The 22,832-nt window shown below is 35.6% G+C and overlaps 3 protein-coding genes across 10 annotated transcripts in view; 2 read left to right on the top strand and 1 right to left on the bottom strand.

The window, feature by feature from the left end:
• The window catches only part of LOC123560028 (phospholipid transfer protein C2CD2L-like), an 80,541-nt gene extending 77,721 nt beyond the window's left edge, over window positions 1-2,820 (bottom strand). For 4 of the 6 annotated variants that reach the window (XM_045352262.2, XM_045352265.2, XM_045352263.2 and 1 more), the window contains exon 1: window positions 2,268-2,820. In XM_045352262.2, the coding sequence (XP_045208197.1) occupies window positions 2,268-2,660 (393 nt within the window). In that variant the 5' untranslated portion in view covers window positions 2,661-2,820. The remainder of the gene's footprint in view (window positions 1-2,267) is intronic. The other 2 variants (XM_045352264.2, XM_045352267.2) reach the window with 1 other exon arrangement.
• A 6,407-nt stretch (window positions 2,821-9,227) lies between these two features.
• LOC128546017 (uncharacterized) lies at window positions 9,228-16,210 on the top strand. 3 transcript variants are annotated; one of them, XM_045352270.2, is made up of 3 exons: window positions 9,228-9,259; window positions 13,956-14,114; window positions 15,353-16,210. In XM_045352270.2, exons 2-3 carry the CDS (start codon window positions 13,989-13,991, stop codon window positions 16,208-16,210), a joined length of 984 nt encoding a protein of 327 aa, XP_045208205.2. In that variant the 5' UTR covers window positions 9,228-9,259; window positions 13,956-13,988. The 3 variants fall into 3 exon arrangements, with proteins under 3 accessions (XP_045208205.2, XP_045208204.2, XP_045208203.2); XM_045352269.2 differs by having other exon boundaries at window positions 9,228-9,269; XM_045352268.2 differs by lacking the exon at window positions 9,228-9,259 and adding an exon at window positions 9,296-9,434.
• LOC123560029 (zinc finger protein ZXDC-like) lies at window positions 16,208-21,096 on the top strand. The gene is made up of 3 exons (XM_053552316.1): window positions 16,208-17,237; window positions 18,702-18,826; window positions 19,325-21,096. The coding sequence occupies exons 1-3, from the start codon at window positions 16,642-16,644 to the stop codon at window positions 20,953-20,955; spliced, it is 2,352 nt and encodes a 783-aa protein (XP_053408291.1). The 5' UTR covers window positions 16,208-16,641; the 3' UTR covers window positions 20,956-21,096.
• The last annotated feature ends 1,736 nt before the right edge of the window (window positions 21,097-22,832 follow it).

Genomic DNA, 22,832 nt, shown 5'->3' with positions numbered 1-22,832 from the left:
TATGAATCTTGTGTGTAATATAATCTTAATCATATTCAATTAATTTTATAGTTTTTATGGCAGTAATAATCAATTGATAATTATGTGTTCGCAGATAAATAGAATAAGTAAGAAAAATTTAGAATTTCTATTTAAAAACCTACACAAACTAAATTTTCGATAATATGATGTGATGTACAGGAATATTCTAAAATTCCCTACAGCTGTAACAGAATTATTAGATTTCATTGAAGATTAACTAGGTATGCAGTAACAGTATGAGCTCTTCTGACAGTGACTTGAAGCAAGTAAAATGTTTAATCAATAAATATCAATCTCATCTCAAGTGTCTAGATTTTTAAAAAAAATAGCTCTTTTAAGTTTTACAAGGAAAATTTATAAATCGTTATTGTTCCATTTAATCATTAGAATAGCGATAGATGGAATTTATAAATTGTTGGCCCTTCAAACTTACATAATTGAGCCGTGCCATGGGAAAACCAACATAGTGGGTTTGCGACCAGCATGGATCCAGACCAGCCTGCAAACTTACATAATTGAGCCGTGCCATGGGAAAACCAACATAGTGGGTTTGCGACCAGCATGGATCCAGACCAGCCTGCGCATCCGCGCAGTCTGGTCAGGCTCCATGCTGTTCGCTTTTAAAGCCTATTGGAATTGGAGAAACTGTTAGCGAACAGCATGGATCCTGACCAGACTGCGCGGATGCGCAGGCTGGTCTGGATCCATGCTGGTCGCAAAGCCACTATGTTGGTTTTCCCATGGCACAGCTCAATTCACTGTTATCAATTAAAACAATATTCATTCAATTTAAAAATTCATGCAAATTTAAACTCATGGTTTTTAAAACTACTTTAAAGGCCTAGATTTTGGCAGTGGGCCAAGGGATTTTTGTCTTCACCAGCACAGTTGGGGGCTAATCACCATCACAGTATGGCTCCAATAAACAAGGGTCATTGTTTATTGGAGAGCCAGTCTACCTTACAAGATGTACTGGCTAGCCTGCTTGCTCAGGAGGTTGTGAGTTCAAACCCTGTTAGGGTCCTGATTGTAACCCTCATTATATAAGACACAATGTCATTGAGTACCGGATATTATTTGAAAGATGACTGGAGAGTGACTCAGTAAGGTTCAAATTGTGTAACATTTATTGTTTAATTGGATTTATTAATGACAATTCTAGTATAAATGTCTTGATAATGCTGACAGTGTACTTATTCAGTCTTTAACCTTTACCATGCTAAATTTCTATAATAAACTTGTCCATCTTCCAATTTGGACAGTACCATTAACTGTTAAAAGGGGTGCTTAAAAAAAAGATACTGGCTGAATAGCGAACAGTGCTGATCATGATCTACACTGGTCGCAAAGGCAAACCCTGTCCAGCATTTAGAGAAACTGTACAACTAGCAAACGCAAATGCACTATGTTGGTTTTCTCATGGTGCAGCTCAAATGTAGTGCATTGTTTCTTTTTAACTGACTTACTAAGTTACTATAATGGAATATCCAAGTATTTGTCAGAAAAAAAGATCATATAAGATGAACAAAAGTTGCACAATAATTATGTAACTCAGATAATGGAAGCAACAGAAAGAATCCATTTTATCAAACAAAACTTTTGTAACAAAAGTGCACTAAAAATGCTTCATGCTAATATTTCATGATTTGAAGCAAAGGAAACATGACTATTGAAAAATATTAAATTGAAAATTTAATCATCAAAATCATATTACCTGGTAATTAATTTATAAAAACCTTTACACTTTAATCAGCTGGAATAATAATATGAAATTTAAAAGAAATGTTAAATTATAAATATTATATTTCAACAAATTTTAAAGTACTATATGTTGAAATAATGTATTTGACTTGCTCATGTAAAGAATTTTTTTATTTCAATACTTATTTAGGTTAGACAGATTTTAATTTTTCATCCACTATTCTTGCTTAAGCTTCCTTTAGTTTATAACATCACTGTCCCTTCTTCTTCTTCCGTTCTTATACAGGTCCCACTCTGGGGCAACGTCGTACAATGACTGTCTAGAAACAATAGCACATGGCTGCAATATTCCTTATTTGACATATATGTATTGTTACTGGAAATATCTCCGTATATAGATATGTACCTATGTTCAAATAATGTGACATTAAGTGTGAAAAAGATTTTGCTGGTTTGTGTCCTTTGCAAAAAGACACAGGTGAGCAGGAGTCAGACTGACAGAAATGGCTTACATCTACCGTTAATAAATCTAACAAAAAACATACCCCAAGTTTATTTGCTTGTTCATTCAACGCTTGAACCCAAGCATCCACAAACTGAGGGAACTGGTTGTAGTGCAGGTAAAACCAGTTAAGCGCCGAGTTCAGCCACACCGTAGATTCAGGCTGGTGGGGCCCCTGTGACACTGCAACTGTGGCCGTCCCTCCATCCTTTGGTTTCTCCCACGAAATCCGGGGTTGCAAAGGTCCAAAGAATGTAGTGAGGGAATTTATCACACCTACAATCAAGAGGCCAAACGAAATCCAAAATATTAACAAAACATCCAAGAAATGATCTTCCCAGCTAAACCAACTTTGCATGCTTGCCCCGGCTTCCGCCATCTTTGAGTAAGTTTCTCCAAGCTTGTACCATATCAACTTCAATGTTAAATCTGCCATGTATCAGCCAATGGGATGCTTGCGTCGGACAGGTGTAACCTTGGTAACAGTTTTTCTCTCCCATAAACTGCTTTGGCACGTAAGCAAAAAGTATAGCTTAGAATTTTCGTGTATTTCGTCTACATGTCAGATGTTTGTTTTCATGCTGTTACGGGATCTCCTATGACGTCATTCCAATATGTCAAATTGCAAACGAGGCTATCGGGTTCCCCAAAGTAAAATCCACGCTGGTCAACCGTAAGGCAAGGGCGGTGTGCATCTGGTACCCCCCCCCCCCCCCCCCCCCAACACACACAAACAAATCTGGCATGCATGCATTTTTGATAGAATCTAGCTTTATTTTGAAATATCAGTCATTTTTAAACATAATTTTCATCATAAAAATCAATACTTTTTTAAGATAGATCTAGTTCTAGACGAGAAATATCTTTTTCATTTGGAATCAAATTTCTGTTGTGCTTTAGTTTACTGGTCTTACAGATTACACAGGTGTATTCTATATGTTTATTAATACGCAAACAGAATTATTTATAAATGTATAAATTATACACAGTATGTATATCGTGTTGAATTAACTAAACTCGTTAAATAGGATTTAAAAAGAAAATGCGAGGCTCACAGCCTTGCATTTTATCAATTTTATTTAACGAAACTAATAAATTCAATGTGGAAAGGCACACATGTAATATTCCTTTAATCACATGTTAGCTTTTCACGCGGAAACATCAAAATTTCCTCTTTCTTTACCTGTTATAAGACCAAGTCAATTGGACCAAAGTTAATAAACATGAATATTGCTAAATCCGAAAGAAATAAGGTCTGATGGAACACACTGTTAAAACACAAATTTAGATATTACATTTATTTACAATAAAGAACTAATGAACTTTCTAAATTTCGATAAAAAAAATATAAAATTGTGAGAGTATCCCTCTAAACAGCTATATGGAAGCACTGATTATTTATACAAAAAATATATATTTGGGTCGAAGTCAATAATCTGAATAACGATGGTGCGCAAAATCCTAAATATAAATGATTACAAATTTAAAAAAAATATAGCCGTTTTCCTATCATTTGAAGCCGAATGTAACCATTTGCAACCGTCATTAGTAGTTTTAAAATATTCATAAAGGTCTTACGTTTTGTCGATTCTGAAAGCAACATTCACAGCATTATATTTTTCATATGGATGTAGCTTACAAAGATTAATTTAAAGCCAATGCAGGGACCTCTATGGCCGAGAGATTAAGACCACTGGCTTTGAATCCATTGCCCCCCCCCCCCCCCCCCCCCCCACTCCCTTTGCATTAGAAACATCGCTTCGACTGTAGAATTATTTCATGTGAAACAGCACTAGTGGTCATTGTTAACCATGTTAAAGCTGGAAAGTCGCCTCTTATTGTGTCGGTTTGACGTTAAACCCAACAAGAAAGGAGAAGCCTTATGGACAGTAAAACTTGCCCTCTTCAGTTAAAAGAGGTCATGTCTGACAGCTAAGCAAACATTAAAAGTGCTGTCAATGGAAAGTATGCAGAAAATTGAATTTTGAAGAGTTTTTTTCCACTTTTAGATAGTGGAAGAAGACACAAAGAGTCTGACCTCGCTTTATTTCATCTTCCGTATGTCAGCTGCCTGCTCTCATATTCATCAAAGTTTCGTTTCAAGTCTGACTTCAATTTGCCTATAGAGTTGTCTATTGCCTATAACTTTGTCTAAATATATTTATACTGCTGAGAATATGCTAAGCAATCATTAACTACATGTTTCTTGCAAAACTTCTTTGCTGTCTAAGCATGTCTAGCAATGCCAGGGCAACAAAAAAACTTTAGCATTTTAATGTCGAACATTGATGTGTACGGGCCCTGGATGCCTTCATCACATGAACGCTAGAGCGACATGAGAATTTGGTCCTCCTGAAGCCAGCGACTGTAACCTCTTGGTCAAGAGGCACATTAAATCAACAGTTTGTATTTGACACCGTTATGTCATATGCTTTATAAAAAATACATTATATTCTTTTATAAGAATTTATAGAATTTTGCCACTTCTTTGGCAATTATTTGGCGGATTATTCCGCCTGTGTTTTCTGGGGGAAGGGAAGTAAACCTATCAAGTCATGTTTTCGGGTGTCAGCGAATTCAGAGCCACGTGTGATTACTGTGTTATTTCAAATACTCAATGTATCCTTCAGAAGGTTGTGCAGAGCCTTCATCAAAATAAATACTATGATTTCTGTTGGAGAGCCGAGCAAATATTTAACGGAGGTAGATCACTCTATCGCGTATTGTATCTATCTTCCATTTAGTCAAACCCCTGCTGGGGACCTAGACTTTGCGCGTCAACTAGCAAGAATGTTAAAAGAGTAAAAGTAGTGGTAAAAAGCAAGAAGGAGAATGGTTAAAACAGGTTAAAAACAGGGCAGGTGTATTTAAGGCTTACAGCCTGACTGAACACTGGCCAAGACGAGTTGACAACATCTGAAGGCAAGGCATTCCAATGGTATACTGTATGAGGGAAGAATGAAAAATTATGATAGTTGGATGAGGGTGATACTTGAACGAATGCCTGGGAATGAGTGGTTCTGGTTCTGGAAGATCTAGTATTGGGTGTTAGGTAGTCCGGTAGTGGGATGGCGACCTGGTTATGCAAGATGTTATAAAACATAACCAAGCGCTGGTCAATGCGACGGAGTGCAAGGCGTCGCCAATTAAGGGAAGTCAGCATGTTGTCTACACTGGATGTACGGCCGTAATCACGCTTGGCCCAGCGTGCAGCCCTGCGCTGCACAGACTCAAGCTGGTCAATCAGAGTATCAGAGTGTAGTTTTCTATTTTTCTCAATTTTCTTTATAGTCATCAAACATGGATTGATTATAAGTTTGGTGGGTAGTTTTGAAAGGCTACGTTTTTAGAACGTGGCTTTCCCTGTTGCATATTCATCCTAGTTTTTACCCTTTTTCCACAGGGCAGGAAAAACAAGCTATCAAATACGTACTAAGATACATTTTCCGCTCTTGAATAATCATTAGGTCCATAACTTGTTTTATTCATCATTGAATTTCAAAGGTCAAAAATCATTTGTATTTCAATTAGTGCTGTATTTCTTACATGAAAAGCATTTATAAAAACAGTTTAATATTACAAAATTTTGCTTTGTGTGTGTGTGTGTTTTCATAAACATAAAATGTATATAGGAGTTTACCTATGAAATTTGAATTTTATATATAAAATCAAAATTATTTATCCTCACACTTCAGACAATCTCACAAACAATCCAGTTAGCATAGGAACTCGGAACGGTGTATTATATAGCTACTATAGCCATATACACCAACCCTCTGTAAATATGCACGTCCGTTTGGAAGCCACACCATCTTCTGTCACTCAAACATTCTAATCAGTGTTTTGCATTAGATATTTACGTCCTTGTGTAGTCTTAAGGTTTTGATAATTTCACTTGCATACTGTTTTTCCTGAAGGACAGTTATAACCCATATAATACCTTTGGTTACCTTGCTCTATAGATAGCTCTGGATAGTCAATTTTTCACCCTTTCTGGTGCTTTCGTGTCGATTTATAACCCACTTGGTTACTGGTGCTACTTAGCTAGCTGCTCACGTTCTTTAAGTATTAGAAAGATTGATACTCAAAAAAATAATGAAGCTTTCTATGCACCACTAGAACTTTAGATATTTATTGACCACCGCCAGCCTCTCTCTAAAAATACTGAGACTGGGGGCTAGATTTGACATAAGTTGGTAGGGAGTTCCAGAGTCGGATGGTCCTTGGGAAGTAGGAGTTAGAGAAGTACTGAGTGTGAGACATGGGGATTAAGTAATTTAGGTTTCTAGTTGGAATAAGATGAGATTGGTCGACTGCAACTGTCTGGGTCCTTATTTTATAAATCAGTACTAATGAATTGTGTAATCTTCTATATTGGAGTGTATTCCATTCTAAAGTTTTCAACATTTGTGTAACACTACTGGTGTAACTGTAGTCGTACATGACGTACCTAGCAGCTGACCTTTGAACATTTTCGACTTTGCTAGTATGGGTTATTTGCCAAGGATGCCAGACGCTTGAACAGTACTCCAGTTGAGGGCGGACATAGGTGTTATAGACAGCAATTTTGACCTTTTTATTGTTAGTTTTGACATTTCGTTGTATGAATTAAGTGAAGAGGCGAAGAGTGGAAGTTGCTTTGGAAGTAATATTGTCAATGTGTTTGGACCAGTTTAGATCTTTGGAAATGGTTATGCCTAGGTATTTAGCTGCCTCACAAGTTTTTAACTCTATATTGTGAAGTTTGTAGGGGTAGACCACAGGATTTTTTATATTAATTAACGTATTACCGTTTCTACAATTTACGCATTCCTACATTATTGTTAGTCTAATATTCCCATCCAAAATGAATAAGGGGCATGCAAGCCAGACTACACCATTGGTCGAGAGGGCTAAGACGCTTTCCTAGGAAGGTGAAGACCCCGGGTTCGATTCCTGGCTACTCCCATTTTGGTATGTTCTTGGGCAAGGCACGATCACGATTGTTCTCGGCAGCATCCCAGATAGCAGACATGCGTTGGCCCAACGTTGGGCCAACGGCAGACTCTTCGTTGGCCCAACGAAGATTTCCGACGTTGGCCCAACGCCATTTTGCTAATTGGCGCAACGTTGGCCCAACGGTTGGTACACCGTTGGCCCAACGTCTGGTATCCTACACTCATCGTTGGCCCTCCATTTGGCCAACAACTGATATCCTACACTTATCGTTGGCCCTCCATTGGGCCAACAACTGATATCCTACACTCATCGTTGGCCCTCCATTGGGCCAACAGCATTTTTTCGTCTATCACGGTTGGTCCAACGTTGGGCCAACTCTGTTTCTTTGTTGGCCAAAGATGGATGCCAACGCTATCCCAACGATTACGAAATTGAAAAAAAACTAAAACTAGCATTGTTTAATACATGTTTTATTTTCGAATAGTTGTGATTTTGTTAACATTTAACAAAAAGAATTCTAACATTTATTTAAAGTTTGTTTGCAATTTTCTTGAAGAAATATAACAGAATATTTTATCACTACAACATGTAAAATATTGATTCCAGTCTTTTATAAATCTAAATATTTTTCTTATTTCAGTCACTAATTAAATCCTACTAAAGTGAATTACTGTCTGTATATCAACTCATTATATATCCAAGTTCTGTTTGTTTGTTTGTTTTCTTTTCTCACTGAAGTTGCAGCTTTTTATATTTTTATTTTTTCCTGTGCACCACAGTGCTAGGCACTCCATTATTACTCCCTTGAACAGCATCCTGTAAAAAACAAAAATCATAATGTTGATTAAACCATCTACGTCAAATTGATAACAATAACTAATGTATGAAATTAATTTTTTGTATTTAACCGAGAAAAATATGTTAGAATTAACAAGATTATTTTATTTACAGAATTTAATACTCAACACAAGTGCCATCCGCCAGCTTTAGATATTAGTATTTAACATATGTTCAAGTCATATGGATATAACATGCATACAGGACATAAAAGAAATTCTGTATAAGATTCCATAACTTTATCAAAAAATATTTAAAAAAAACTTCTACTTACAGTTTATAGCTGGAAGACCGGGTTTTTGTTAAATCTAGACCTATCACATGTATAATAGTTTCCTTTACTTCACATGTCTATTAAAGCTAGAAATCTGGCCTAGAGAGTAAAATTAACCACATTTTCTGGGATTTCTTACATAACTCGGGTTAACGAGAGTTCATGTTCTGGAATATTCAACAGATTTATTGTAAACATTTTATGATTGTATAAAATTAGATATTTGTTATAGAGTTAGTAAGGTTTTTTTTTCAATACTTTTTTCGCACTTTTTTCAAGGTAGTAGATTTGAAATAGTTCAAAATATCATTACGGCTGCAGATAAGTTTTTAGTTTAATTAGCCCAAATTTAACTGATTACGAATTGGTGCAGAACAGTCTTTAATAATTAATTAAATATTGCATGTTACGGCTACACAACCTGTGTATACCTGTGGGAGCTTGTGATAAAACACTGTTACAGTGACCTGTTAAATATACAATTATTATATTATTAATTCTAATGGACCAACGTTGGCCCAACGTTGGGCCAACGATGTTTTCTCTGTATAAGTCTTTCCCTGAAAATCAATATCGGGCCAATGCAGAGATATCTGTGACTGAAATTTGAAGTTGGTTCAACGTTGGCCCAACAGCTGTATTTACAATACTTATTAATCATTGTTGGGCCAACAGTGGCCCAACAACGATTATCCTTTGACGGTTTTCCGTCGTTGGCCCAATGACTTCATGTTTACAGGGATATTGCATTCTTATCCATCAGATGTTCGATATGGTTTACGAGACGAACTACCGGGGAACCATGGAAGACCTCTGGTATGCGAGAATGGCAAATTGCTGGAGGTAATTAAGGTATAATTGGTTTTAAGTTTATATAGATCTATATAGCGACTACATTACACTAGAATGCCCTCCGTGAGTCCTTAAATAATAAAGTAGAGTTATTTCCCTTACAAGTTTTACACCATTTGCAACAAAATCTGGATGTAAGAAAAAGTATATATTTTATGTATTTCTTTCATAGATATGTAAACAGATTGGACAGAATTTCATGTACAGTTCTGTAATAGATATTGTTATGATAAAAGTTTTAGTATTGAATTTCCTGAACATTTGACAGGAAGCAAAATGGAAATAGACCATATTTCGGACAAATATCAGGTTCGGGTATAGTTGTACTGACAAAATAGTCTATTATTTCCGTTGAACTTACAATTGTATACACAATTGTAATATAACTTAGGAAGTGTCTAGGGGTACGGATCCGTACCTCTAAAATCTGATTCTAGAGGTACGGATCCGTACCTCTAGACAAGCCTGTTAGGGGTTTTCTAGGGGTACGGACCTCCATTTTTCTAGAGATTCAGGGTCATTTACATTTCAAATTTTATTGAAAATGAAATAACATTTCATCAAAATTCACCTTAAACTTTGATCTAAATGGTTTACAGACAACAACGTTCATCCGATTTGTTACGTTTTCTTTCTGAACGTAAATAACCGAGGAACACCAAATAAATCAGCTAGGAGGAATCGAAATGGCAGAAAAAAAAGATATAAAAATTAAACAAAATAATGTTAAATATGTTGGGATAAAACTATTTTAATTGATAATTAACCCTTAGTGTATTTATGTTTTTCACACATTTGCTAGCCATTACGATCGAGATACATGGGACGTTTTCACAAACAGTTTCTATTACTTAATGTCACTTAATTGATTATTAAACAATCAGTTCCGTGCCGATTATCATTATACCTTGTTAAATAGCAAAATAAATTGGTGCATATTCAGGGTTTTCCCTCGGCTTTTTTATTTGGGAGTCCATGGACTCTCATGGCTGCTAATTTAAGGGTCCCTAATAATTTTTGGGGGTCCACAAATTATTGATCTTGAAAATGGACATTATTACTATAAAAATTTACCCTAGAACCGAATGAACTTAATTGTATCTTTTTAATTTAGATAGCAGTTGATTCAATATTTCGGAATGGTATCTTTCAAAATGGCATGAGCTTCTCAATTCAGACTGATTACAAAAGGTGTGATAGTCTTTTTGTTATGATCAAATAGCCAGTAATTACCAGCAATTAACGTGTCAATTATGTTGTTCACAGTTTTATCTCGGTTAAAGATAATACTCGATCCTTAATTAGTATCATAATTTCTGTGATTTATTAATATTTTTTCATCAAAATACTTTAAATTTATATGAAATTAATGTTGTTTAAATAAAAAAATAAACCATTCGATCTTTTACGGAACGTAACGGCAATCTTAGATTTTAGCGGTGACAGTTAGCGCGGAGAGTAGTTTCCCTTTACCAAAATGGCGAACATCGATAACAAAACTTGTTAGAAGTTGGAAAATCGTCTGTACCTGTGTATAATGAGCACCCACGATTCAGTGATGGTCCCGGTGGTAAAAAACTGCGCATTTTACATGGGTATCTGCGCAAAGGAGGCTTCAGTGCAAAGGAGTTCGTGACCGATTTTGCGGGTCCAGTGGGACGCAGAGGCACTAAAAAACGCGAGTTCAAAGCAGTAAAAGCGCGTCAGGGACGCAGAAAACCTGCGTCCGGGAAAACCCTGCATATTATTATGCCTAATTTATTTATTTATTTATTTTTTGCTGAATTTCAAATAGAATTCATTTAAGGGATAGATCTATTAATCTGTTATCAACAGTTTATTTGACAACAAACTAATTGGCACGGAACAGTGTATTAATTCATTTGGAGTTCCTCGGTTATTTAGGTTTTGAAAGAGAAGATAAACAATCTAGTGAACGCTGGTATCTGTAAACCAATTAGATTCAAGTTTTAAGATTCTAAAGGTACGGATCTGTACCTCTAGACACTTCCTATAACTTATTAGCAATAATATAAAATTAATTGCTGGCTATTCAAAAGGAAAAAGCATAGTCGAACTAATCCGATGTATACAGTTTGTTTTATGTTGTGACGGTCAAACTGTGGCTGCAAAAGTCAGAAATTAAAAAGCAGCCACTCAGCGACAGTAAGCTTGTCTAGAAAAAGCAATACCTTGATACTAGGGCTGTAGAGTCACCGGACCTATGCTCGCCCGGGCATATGCTCGTCCACTTTTTAATTTGATGCCAGATTGTGTAATAAGATGCAAACTTTTATCACATGTATTGTTTATTTTTTGTACCCTTTGTGTCCTACTTTCTGTCGTCACTTTTGAAGAGTTTCTGGTTCCTGTCAAGGTCGACAGCAGACAAAAATAAAAGTGAAACCAAAATTGAAAGTTACCAAATAGAAACATGACTTAAAATAGATATTTTCAAAAAAACATGGGTTAAAAGCTGTTACACAGCTAAAGGTTAAACATAGTATGAACTTTTTATGCAGTTTATTTTAAATTATCGGACCAAATAATGATTTTTTATCAGCAAATATTCGTCGGCTCCCAGCTGTCAAAATTGTTTCGAAATGCTACTTCCAGGGCAGAAACAATAACAGACAATTTTACCATCATCTTTCACTTCTACTTAATTTTAATGTATTTAAAAGTATGTTGTTTATGCAATTTTGTGATTCTTCTGCATTCTACCCATAACTTCTGGACAAGAGTGCTGCATCATTAGTTTTTACAGTAAATATGTTTTAATCACTTCTGTTGTATAACTATCATGCTTTTTGCGGAAGTACATATGTCTTTGAGAATATTGATAGATTAGACTAAATGTTTATGATGTCATTTAATACACAAATGGTTTTCATTTAAATATATACCACTGGGCGAGCATGGGTCCTGTCCACCTGGTAAAACAATGAAAAAGTACAGTGATTTTATGCCTGATTTTCAGAGTCCCGGATGTAAGTGTTTTCTTTAAATTGGGTCATTTGAAAGGGGCAATACCTGGGTAGAACTAATGAGGCAAAGAAGTTGATATATAGTATTACAACAAAAATGTTGTAACTTTAATGCTTTTTCTGGGCGAGGATTGGTCCAGTCAGTCTAATATTAGCTGCGCTATCCTGGCCCCTCTGGTGAAGTATCTTCTGAGTAAGTCTCAAAACTAGTTACTGCTAAAGTCTCTATAATGAACTCTTGAGTGCGCACTTAATAGTCTTATTAAAGTTAATAATAACAACTTAGCACAAATTTGTTTGTATTCCAATTTTCACTGTTCAGCAGTGATTTGAACTCATTTACTGACTAGATGCATTTACAGTTCTTGCACTTAAAGCATTCCAGTAAAGAATGGATCTTTGGCTGAATGAGTAAAGCCTGATATTGTGGCAGCACTTTTTCTTTTTGAATTTTAAATGATGTCCTCGGAGACCACCCACAGATAAATTGAACATTCTGTCCCATTCCAGAACATCTAATTTATGAACTGATTTAGATATCTGTATAATGTCAGCTCAATTTCTTCTGTATTCTAATGTCACAAGTCCCAGATTCCTCAACCTTTGTTCATATGACAAATGTGAAATATTATAAACCAACTTGGTTGCTCTGTGTTGTACGCCTTCAATTTTTCTAATATCCTTTTTCAAAAATGGTGACCACACACTAGATCCATATTCTAAAACTGGTCTAACTAGAGATTTGTATAATTTGAGAAAAATGTCCCTGCCCAAATACTCGAATAACCCATGTATAATCCCAAGGGTTCTTTGTGCTTTATTAGTAATGTTGATAATATGTTGTTCAAAATTCAAGCCCTTGTCAAAAGTTACACCTAAATCCTTCTCAGATGATACTGGATCTACATACATGTAATTTCCATCAGTATCAGGCATTGCATATCTGTAATGCTTATTACTATTCCCAATATGCAGAACTTTGCACTTCTTTGCCTTAAATGAAAGTTTCCATTCCAGACTCCAATTACATAAACTATCCAAATCAGACTGTAAACTATCACAATATATGGTAGTTTGATATGTTCAGTAAGGTCAAAAAGGTCAAATCATAGATGATAGAAACTTCTTGCATACCAGACTTGGATTTCTGGTGATTTCACTGGTGTTGGAAAACTCCATCTTACACCCCGGGGTGTAAGATGACTCTCGTGCTGTAAATGACGTATAACGAACTACATATGTACAGAAGATGTGTGTAGTAATAATGATGTTTTACGTAAAACGGGATAAAAATCAAATACCCTTGATAGTTCCTCTTTGTTCCTTATAACATATTTCTCGATTAAAAAAGGTCACGTTTCACTGCAGATGATAAAACAAAACCGGAACTATTACGTTGTTTTCATCTTTGTAACGTCGTGACGTACTTCCTGTTTACGGACGTAAAGTTCCTGCATTTTGTTAATACGCTACTATAAGAAAAAAGTGCTACAAGAAAATCATTTGTTTGAATTTATCTTTTACTATTTCTTGTTGAATATGGTATGCAAGAAAAAAATTCTATCACTGGCTGTAGGTGCAGATGGGAATATCCGCCTTTCGGGTAACTGTTTACGTGGTAAATCGGCAGGAGCCTCGTTACCGCCTAAACAGTTACCCTTGAGACCGGAAATTCCTATCTGCACCTATAACCAGTGAAAGAACCTTATAATGTTTAACTACTCAATACATCACATTTGCTACTTTGAGAGGTGAGCTAAAAATCTGTTGAATGTCATTTTAAATGTTAACCTAAAGACTTTATTTATGTAAAAATATAAATTCATGAATTTTATATTTGAAGGTACTACTTGTATAGGTAGATGCAACAGAAGGCATGGAGAAGGAAGGATGTATAACATTGACACATTCACCTAGGAGAGCAACAAAAGCTGCCACTGTTAATGCACTCTCATTGAAAAAGAAGAAAAATGTTTGTGAGGACAAAGCTGAGCAATTACAGGTAGCCATTTTTATTAGATAAAAAATGTTAGTAAAACTGTTTTGTTCTAAGGTAAGAAGACACTAGAAAGTGGTTTTGTCCGCACAACTCCTGCAAAACCATCAGGCAGATTTACACCAAACTTACAGGAGTGGTCATTGCCAATATTAGTTGTGCATATTATCAGCAAATCAAGATTATTGATTTTCAGTGGAGTTATGGCCCTTGATTCATCAAATTCTATAATGTTTTTGCCAGTCCTCATATACTATTGGACGGATTTCTCCCAAATCTCGGAAGAGTGATCAGTGCCAAGCCTTACTAAACATGTTGTTGGTACTTTTTCAGTGGATTTATTGTCTCTGATTCATAAAATTTTATAATGTTTCGATCAGTTCTCCAAACCTGACAGGACTTATCAACTACAAAGCCTTATTGTGCATACTGTTAGCATTTTTACCAAACCTTACAGGAGTGATCAGTGCCAAGTCTTTATATTATGCATATTATCGGCATGTTCCGCTTAAGTGAGTTATGGCCCTTGATTTGTCATATTTTACAGTGTTTACGCTACTTACTGTTTACATTGAGGCTGAATTTCACCAAACCTGAGTGATTAGTGTGAAGCATAGTTGTGCGTATTATCATCATGTTCTGATTAAACGATTTCCAGCCGAGTCATAACACTTGATTAGTCCAGTTCTTAAATCTGTGCTACTTCTGCTATACCACTGGTTGGAATTCCGCCAAACTTCACAACCGCCCGCTTAGCTCAGTAGGGAGAGCGTTGGTCTACGGATCGCGGGGTCGCGAGTTCAATCCCCGGGCAGGGTGTATGTTCTCCTTGACAATTTGATAAAAGACATTGTGTCTGAAATCATTCATCCTCCACCTCTGATAATTCATGTGGGGAAGTTGGCAGTTACTTGCAGAGAACAGGTTTGTACTGGTACAGAATCCAGGAACACTGGTAAGGTTAACTGCCCGCCGTTACATGACTGAAATACTGTTGAAAAACGGCGTTAAACCCAGAAACAAACAAACAAAACCAAACTTTACAGGAGTTACCACTGCTATGCCTAGTTGTGTATTTCGTTAGAATGTTGTGGTTCAGTGATTTTCCCTGGAGTTATTGTCCTTAATTTGTGGCATTTACAATTTCTGCATGGTGAGAGGTGGGAGACATAACGTTTTAAGTCGTTTTACCTGAAAAACATCTAGTATTTTCTATCACCCTATGCAGTTTGAATGTTTTTCAGGGTTCAATCACAAGAGGTAGAAGTATGAAGCATAGGAAAGAGAAAAGACCTGATGATTGTTCTGGTGTTAGACAAACATGCAGGCGTGTCAAATTAAAGAAGTGTGAAGATTTTGTGTATGGAAATACTAAAGTAGCAACATACAAGCAGATGAGGAACAATGCTTCAATAACAAAGAAGCATACTCTTAAAAGCTTGAATAAGGAGAAGTATAAACCTGTAGATGCCTTTAATCAAAATGACGAACATGTCACAAAAGGTCATCATGAATCTAGCAGGGGCAAAAAAGTACAGACAGGTGTGAAAAAAGGGGTCACACGTTCCAAAGATGTCTCATTAATTTCGGAAAAGAATGAATCATTTGTCGATAATTCAGAGGTGTGTGCTAGAAAATGCATAAAAAGAAAATTGACAGTTGTAGATGAAAGTGAAGAAAGTGCAAACGAAATTGCTGCGATAAAGGGTTATAGAAATAGAGGTAGAAATAATTTAAAGAATTCAAATAAAGGAAAAATTGCAAAACATAATGAGAATCATTTGAGAAAAGAAAGCATGGTAAAAAGAGATTCTGTTACAGAAAATGAAGAAATGGTATATTCAAGAAACAGCAACAAAACTAAGATACAAAAACAAAAGTATGGAACTAAAATGGCAGACAATGTAAAGGGTAAAACTTCTGAAAAAAGTGGGAACAAGCGTGAATCAGATACATCATCATATGGTGTGGGCACTTTCAGAGTGGATGAACTGGACAAAGATAAGGAGAAACATGAAATTGCAACAAATGTAGAAGACATTGGAAGGAAGAGAACTATTCGGGGGAAGTCAAAGAACAGGATGATGGGCAAAAAGTTGTAATAGTTACAAGTGAAGTTGATGCTAGAAGTGAAACAAGAACAAGAAGTGCAAGAAAAGTGAAGAAAAAAGTAGATGAAGATTTTGAGTATTACGAATCAGAAAAGTTTAACAGGAAAACTTTAGTAGATTCCAAACAAAACCAAAATCACAAGAAAAAGGTTCTAGTGAAAGAAAAAAATGCGGAAAATGTCAGCAACGCTGAAAATTTATCTAAATCAGAATACATAGGACCTGACCCTGAAAATGTGAAAGACACTGCAGATACTGATATTGGTGATGAAGTGCAGTGTACTATTATTACAGACATAAAATGTTTTGTATGTAATTTGTCATTTTCTGAAAGAGAAACCTATGTCAAGCATATCAAAAAATTACACAAAACACTCATTCCGTGTGAGTATTGTGATGTTTCTTTTCAAACCAAAGCTGAAATGTGGGAACATTTGAAAGAATCACACAATGTAGATATCAAAGAAGGAAAATATAAGTCATCTGTATTCAGGTGCACATTTGAAAATTGTTCAATGGAATTCAGTCGAGAGAAAAACCGGCAAAGGCATATTAATAGTGTTCACTTGAAAATACATTATCAGTGTAAATTTTGTGGAGTTCGCTATAAACAAATAGATTCTCTAAAAAATCATTTAAAAGTTAAACATGACATTGAGTTGACAGACATACAGTTGGATAAATGTGTGATAGATAGGAAAACACCCTATAAATGCCCCTATGAAGAATGTTCAAAACAATTTAATCATATATCTAACTTTAAAAAGCATATAGATGCTGTTCATTTAAATCTGAGAAATTTCCAGTGTGAATTTTGTGAACAGCGTTTGAAGACGTCTAGCTCTCTGAAGTTTCATATTGCTGCCCGTCATACAAAAGATGATGACAAAAAACTTTACAAATGTGATGTTTGCAGTAAAACATTCCTCAGAAAGGGGAGTCTACAGCTTCATGAAACTCTGCATACAAATGCCAAAAATTACTCCTGCAGCTTTGATGGGTGTGGAAAATTATTCAGGTGAAATATATTTCATAATTGCTGTTGATTGGGTGATATTAGTGGTGATTTTATTTATGTGCTGACTTGAGCATGAAGTGCTCATGGTGAGCATTTGGATTGTTGGATATCTGTCTTCTGCAAATTTATCATATGTCCATGTTCACAATTTCTTTAAAGAGTGTCTCCTAAACCACCATTCCAATTTCAGCCAAACTTCACATGAATATTTAACCCTTACCCTGCTAAATTTCTATAATGAACTTGTCCATCTTTCAGATTTGGACAGTACCTTTAACTGTTAAAAGGGGTTCTTACCAAAAAGATACTGGCTGAAAAGTGAACAGTGCAGACCAGGATCAGACTGCACAGATGTGCAGGCTGATCATGATCTGCACTGGTCGCAAAGGCTGAATCAATCACGTCCAGCATGGTAAGGGTTAACAGGTGGTTCCCTTTCAGATTTCTTAAAACTAGGCCATCCATGGATAATTCTTCAACCAAAGGAAAATCTTTTCCATGGAAGACACTGGCTTGATTTTAAAAACATTTAAAAGAAGTGTTCTCTGGGTGATCTTCATGTCATTGCATTTTATTAAAAACATGGCCGCCAGGAAGTGAGACTAGTTTGCCTTAATTGCTTATATGGAGAACTTTGAAATTTTTCTTCTGCCTGATTTAAAAGTAATTTTTTAGCAATGTTGCTTGGGTGACCCACTTCCAATTTCTTTAAATAATTCTTTCTTGTAAAAAAAACATGGGTGTAAAGGCGTGTTGCTTGTTTTATCTGTATGCAAATTTTTTAAAATCTCCTCTTAAATTGCTAGTCCTGTTTCAAAATAATTTGGCAGCAATGTTCTTTGGATGACCCTCTAACAAATTCCTTCAAATCTTTTATGTTTTGTAAAAAAACAACTTGACCATTAGAGGACTAATTTTCCCTATATGACTCTATGGATAACTATGAAAATTATCTCCAATGAAACTGTTTGCTGGATTCAAAAATGTTTTCACAGCATGTTCCTTGAATGACCCTGCAGGTCATGTTGACTTGATAAAAATATGGTTGCATCATGGGGGCAGTGCTAGTATTCACTTTATGATTATATGGAAAATTTTGAAAATTTTCTCTGAAACAGCTGGTTCAATTTGAAAATAGTTTCACAGCAACCCTCAACTAAATTCCTTCAGATGATTCTGTTTCGTTAAAAACATTACCATCAGGGGGCATGACTAGTTTTCCCTATTTGGAAAACTTTGAAAAGCTTCTCCTCTGCAACTGCTGGCTCGATCGTAAAATAATTTTACAGATAGAATGCAGATGAACTAAGTGCGGATTGACAGACAGATAGGTGGCGATTTCAAAAACCATATGTTAAAATGATGGGTAATCATAATGATAAAATCATCTTAGGTCCAACTTGCAGATCATTTTTGTGCCATTTTGTAAACAATTTCAGAATCTTGAGTTTTTTCTTTTTACAGATTAAAGAGTAACTTGACCAAGCATCAGAAGATTCACAATGATGTGAAACCTCACCAATGTGAAGTTTGTGAGGAGAGATTCAGTAGAAAGACTTACCTAGAGACCCATATGTATAAACATACAGGTAAGTTTGGGAATACCGGGGTAGGTAAAATTGAGGATTCACTAGAAATGCACTTGTATTTACATACAAGTGTGTGAGTAGTTTAGTAGGAATATTTACCTAGAGACGCAACATGTATAAACAAACAGCTACATTAGAAGTTGTTCAGTTTGAAGATTTACTTGAGACTACATGTATAAACATGCAGGAAGCGATGACTACTTTGATTTGTGGGTCAAAGATCAAGGTTAAAGAGATCTTGGAGAGTTTTCTGTTAAATAACTAGAGAATACATACTGGTAGATCTGCAGCAATCAGGATGTTGACTTCTTCTGTTTTGGGGTTATTATGTCAAAGGCCAAGATCATCACATACTTGTTGATGAAAATTACATACTCGTTGATTTCCAAAAGGCCATCAGTGGAGGATATGAGTTACACAAAAAGCTTTAGTTAGATCGTAGTAAGTTGCAAACACACATGTTTGATTACTTATCTTTTTTATTCTTTATAATTTCAGGTGTAAAAGACTATAGCTGTGATATTTGTCAAAAGTCCTTCTCACAGAAAGGCAACCTGATGACCCACAAATTACTCCACAACCGAGAAAGAACTATCTACAAGTGCCCCAGATGCTCACAGGCATTTAATTTCAAGTCTAATATGAAAAAACATCTACAGAGGCATTCAACACATGTGGTTATGAACAGAATATTTAACAAAAACTTTGAAGAAACTGAAAGTGAAGGAAGAGCCAGCAAGTGCACTGGGAGTTCCCCTTCTCAAACTTGCTCGAATGATACTGAGACAGTTTCAGAAACAGTTAAAATGAAAGCAAATGTAAGTACTGAACACAAAGGAAACTTTGGGGCATTTACCCCTAACAAAATATGGCTAACTCCAAATGTTTTGAGTACACTTCAGAATGGTGCTAAGGCAGTCGTTCTTGTAATGAATCCTTTTAAAAATTCCCTGGATGCTAAAGGTCAAGGGAAAGACATGAACACTGTCACAGAAGAAAACATTGTTGACAACGTTACAATGGAAAGTGATAAAGGAGGCTCCAATTATTGTTCAGTTTTGAAACCTCCACAGCAGAGGTCAGTTGCATGTAGTACTGGACAGAAATCGAATGAGATCCAAGTAGATTCAGTAAATGATAAATCAGATAGACTACATGCTGAACAAGAGACTGTTGCTATATCTGATAATTTACCAGGTTTTAGCACTACAGAAGAACATGGAAATGATATTAAAAGTGTAGGGCATGACACCAGTAACCCTGTGTATGTGTGTATTGAAGACGTAACACACCAACTTTCAATGGCATCAAAAGCTGAGAATGAAATGTCCAATTTTCCAAAATCTCGGGTAAAACGTCCTGTATTGGCGGAAAAAAATCCCACTTTTACAATCGAATTTGACAGTAATGGTATGCCAATTGCTAGGTTGAAGGAAATAGAACAGTTGTCAGGCAGTAATAGTTCCTGTGTAGTGCTTAATTCTCAACAGACTGCAAGTGAAATGGCCAAGTCTGAACATATAGTTAATGACATTGTGGAAGTAACAAGTGAAACAGACAAGTGTGTGGAAACAACTGGTGAACTTGTAGCAATTAATGATTCTATACTAAATGTCTCAGCCGAAAATCCAGGCATAGAGATTGAAAGAGGACATGTTTCTAATTTGCCACCAACAGAAACTGAAACTGTTTCAAAGACAATAGATAAGCGTGATTGTGGTGACATGCATGAGATATCTTGTCAGAATTTAAATACTGATTTTCAGGAGGATATAAATGTAGATAGTCCGACAGTTACAAGCTCTTACAATCAGAATAATCATTCTTTGCTAAACCATCATACCCAATATTCTGCTGTTGGGAACATGTCTATACCATTTAGTGCCAGCGATATACCTAAACAACTAAATTTAAGATATCCTATAAGTAATCCACTGTCAGCAGAGTCAGAAATTTTTAATAACAGTAATGCTGTAGGTGATGTTTTATCAAATACAGATGAAAGGAACGAATTGCAAACTTCAGATAACTCGGACTTTGCTGTAAAAACTGATTTAGTAGTTACTGAGGTTAATCATTTAATTGTAACTAAGGAAACAGATGAGGAAACTCCTGTTGAAAACTTTTAGATAATTACAATTTTATATATTGAAAGCACAACCAAACTGATACCTCTAATATTTATATAAGGCAAATCAATTGTTTAAAAGTTGAAATTTATTTGAATTCAAATGAATTGGTTTTATTTGAAATGTAATGATCTCTGTGTATTTGTTTTGTGCTTTGTTTTAGTATCTAAATGGTATTATTATACACTAGATTTGTAAATGAAATGAGCCGCGCCATGAGAAAACCAACATAGTGGCTTTGCGACCAGCATGAATCCGGACCAGCCAGCGCATCCGCGCAGTCTGGTCAGGATCCATGCTGTTTTCTAACTGTTTCTCTATCGCAATAGACTTTGAAAGCGAACAGCATGGATCCTGACCAGACTGCGCGGATGATAGAGAACACATTTTGCAATCAGCTTTAATGAAACTTGCACACAACTTATATTGGCATAATATCTTGGTTCCTTTCGAAAACTGGCCAGATCCCATCATGGGTTTCAGAGTTATGGCCCCTTAAAGGGCCAAAATTTGCTATTTTTTGGTTGTGAACACAATAGAGACAACGTTTTGCAATCAACTTTAATCAAACTTGCACAGAACTTAAATTGGCATAATATCTTAGTTCCTTTCGAAAACTGGCCAGATCCCATCATGGGTTTCAGAGTTATGGCCCCTTAAAGGGCCAAAATTTGCTATTTTTTGGTTGTGAACACGATAGAGACAACATTTTGCAATCAACTTTGATCAAACTTGCACACAACTTCTATTGGCATAATATCTTGGTTCCTTTCGAAAACTGGCCAGATCCCGTCATGGGTTCCAGAGTTATGGCCACTTAAAGGTCCAAAATTTGCTTTTATGGTTTGATTTGATACAAACTTGCAAAATATCTTCAACAAGAATAAATCTTGGATTCCGTGATGAATCTGTCAGATCCAATCATAGGTTCTGGAGTTCTGATTTTAATCAGAATGGATTTATATCAGTAAGTACTTACAGGACTCATTTAAAATTTCATTATTGTTATTAGTTGGACTCAATCAGGGTAGATAAGTATGGACTGATTTCATGTCAAATTACCTCCCTTTATTTCAAATTAAAATGGGTATATCTCTGCAACTAATGAAGATACTGATCTGAAATTTCATTTATGCCATCAGATGGACTTGGACTATCAGTTAAGATACATATTAACTGAATTATGGCAAATTACCTCCCTTTATTTTTATGTAAATGAGTATACCTAACAGCTTCTAATGAGATTGGTTTGAAATGTTATTTATGTCTTCCATGGTAAGAAATTTCTACTTTACTTACTTTTCTAATATATTGTTGTAAAGGCTTGTACTCTGTATCTTCTACATGCATATAGCAATGCTTGATTACCTCCCCTGCTTTTGATAAAGATGGATTTATCTCAGTAAGTATTCATAGGACACATTTGAAATTTCATTATTGTCATTAGTTGGACTGAGACAATCAGGGTAGATGACTATGGACTGATTTTATGTCAAATTACCTCCCTTTGTTTCCAATTAAAATTGGTATATCTCTGTAACTAATGAAGATACTGATCTGAAATTTCATTTATGCCAACACATGGACTTGGACAATCAGTTTAGATACATATTGACTGAATTTATGACAAATTACCTTCCTTTATTTTTTATGTAAAGGAATATACGTTAGTAGCTTCTAATGAGATTGGTTTTAAATGTTATTTAAGTCTTCCAGGGTAAGGAATAGTCATGCTAGTACAAAAGTGCAGCATTTGAGCCTAGAACCCCAGGGCTTTTTCTAGGGGTTTTGGGGAAAAGGCCCCTGGTCATATTGGGAATTTATAAGGCGGTAAATTGTCAAATCCTTTGGGAAAATATGTTGACAAATCAAGTGAG

Source organism: Mercenaria mercenaria, chromosome 10 (assembly GCF_021730395.1).
Source record: "Mercenaria mercenaria strain notata chromosome 10, MADL_Memer_1, whole genome shotgun sequence".
In the NCBI taxonomy this organism is placed as follows: domain Eukaryota; kingdom Metazoa; phylum Mollusca; class Bivalvia; order Venerida; family Veneridae; genus Mercenaria; species Mercenaria mercenaria.
The sequence above is the reverse complement of the archived record's forward strand: the minus strand, read 5'-3'. Positions and strand labels throughout refer to the sequence as shown.

What these genes read in the sequence shown, in the direction of transcription:
- LOC128546017 (XM_045352270.2), top strand. Translation starts at nt 13,989, where the DNA reads ATGGAGAAGGAAGGATGTATAACATTGACACATTCACCTAGGAGAGCA. An exon ending in ACAAAGCTGAGCAATTACAG is followed by an intron (nt 14,115 to 15,352) that starts GTAGCCATTTTT and finishes AATGTTTTTCAG; the next exon opens with GGTTCAATCACAAGAGGTAG.
- LOC123560029 (XM_053552316.1), top strand. Translation starts at nt 16,642, where the DNA reads ATGTGGGAACATTTGAAAGAATCACACAATGTAGATATCAAAGAAGGA. An exon ending in GGGTGTGGAAAATTATTCAG is followed by an intron (nt 17,238 to 18,701) that starts GTGAAATATATT and finishes TTCTTTTTACAG; the next exon opens with ATTAAAGAGTAACTTGACCA. An exon ending in CCATATGTATAAACATACAG is followed by an intron (nt 18,827 to 19,324) that starts GTAAGTTTGGGA and finishes TTATAATTTCAG; the next exon opens with GTGTAAAAGACTATAGCTGT.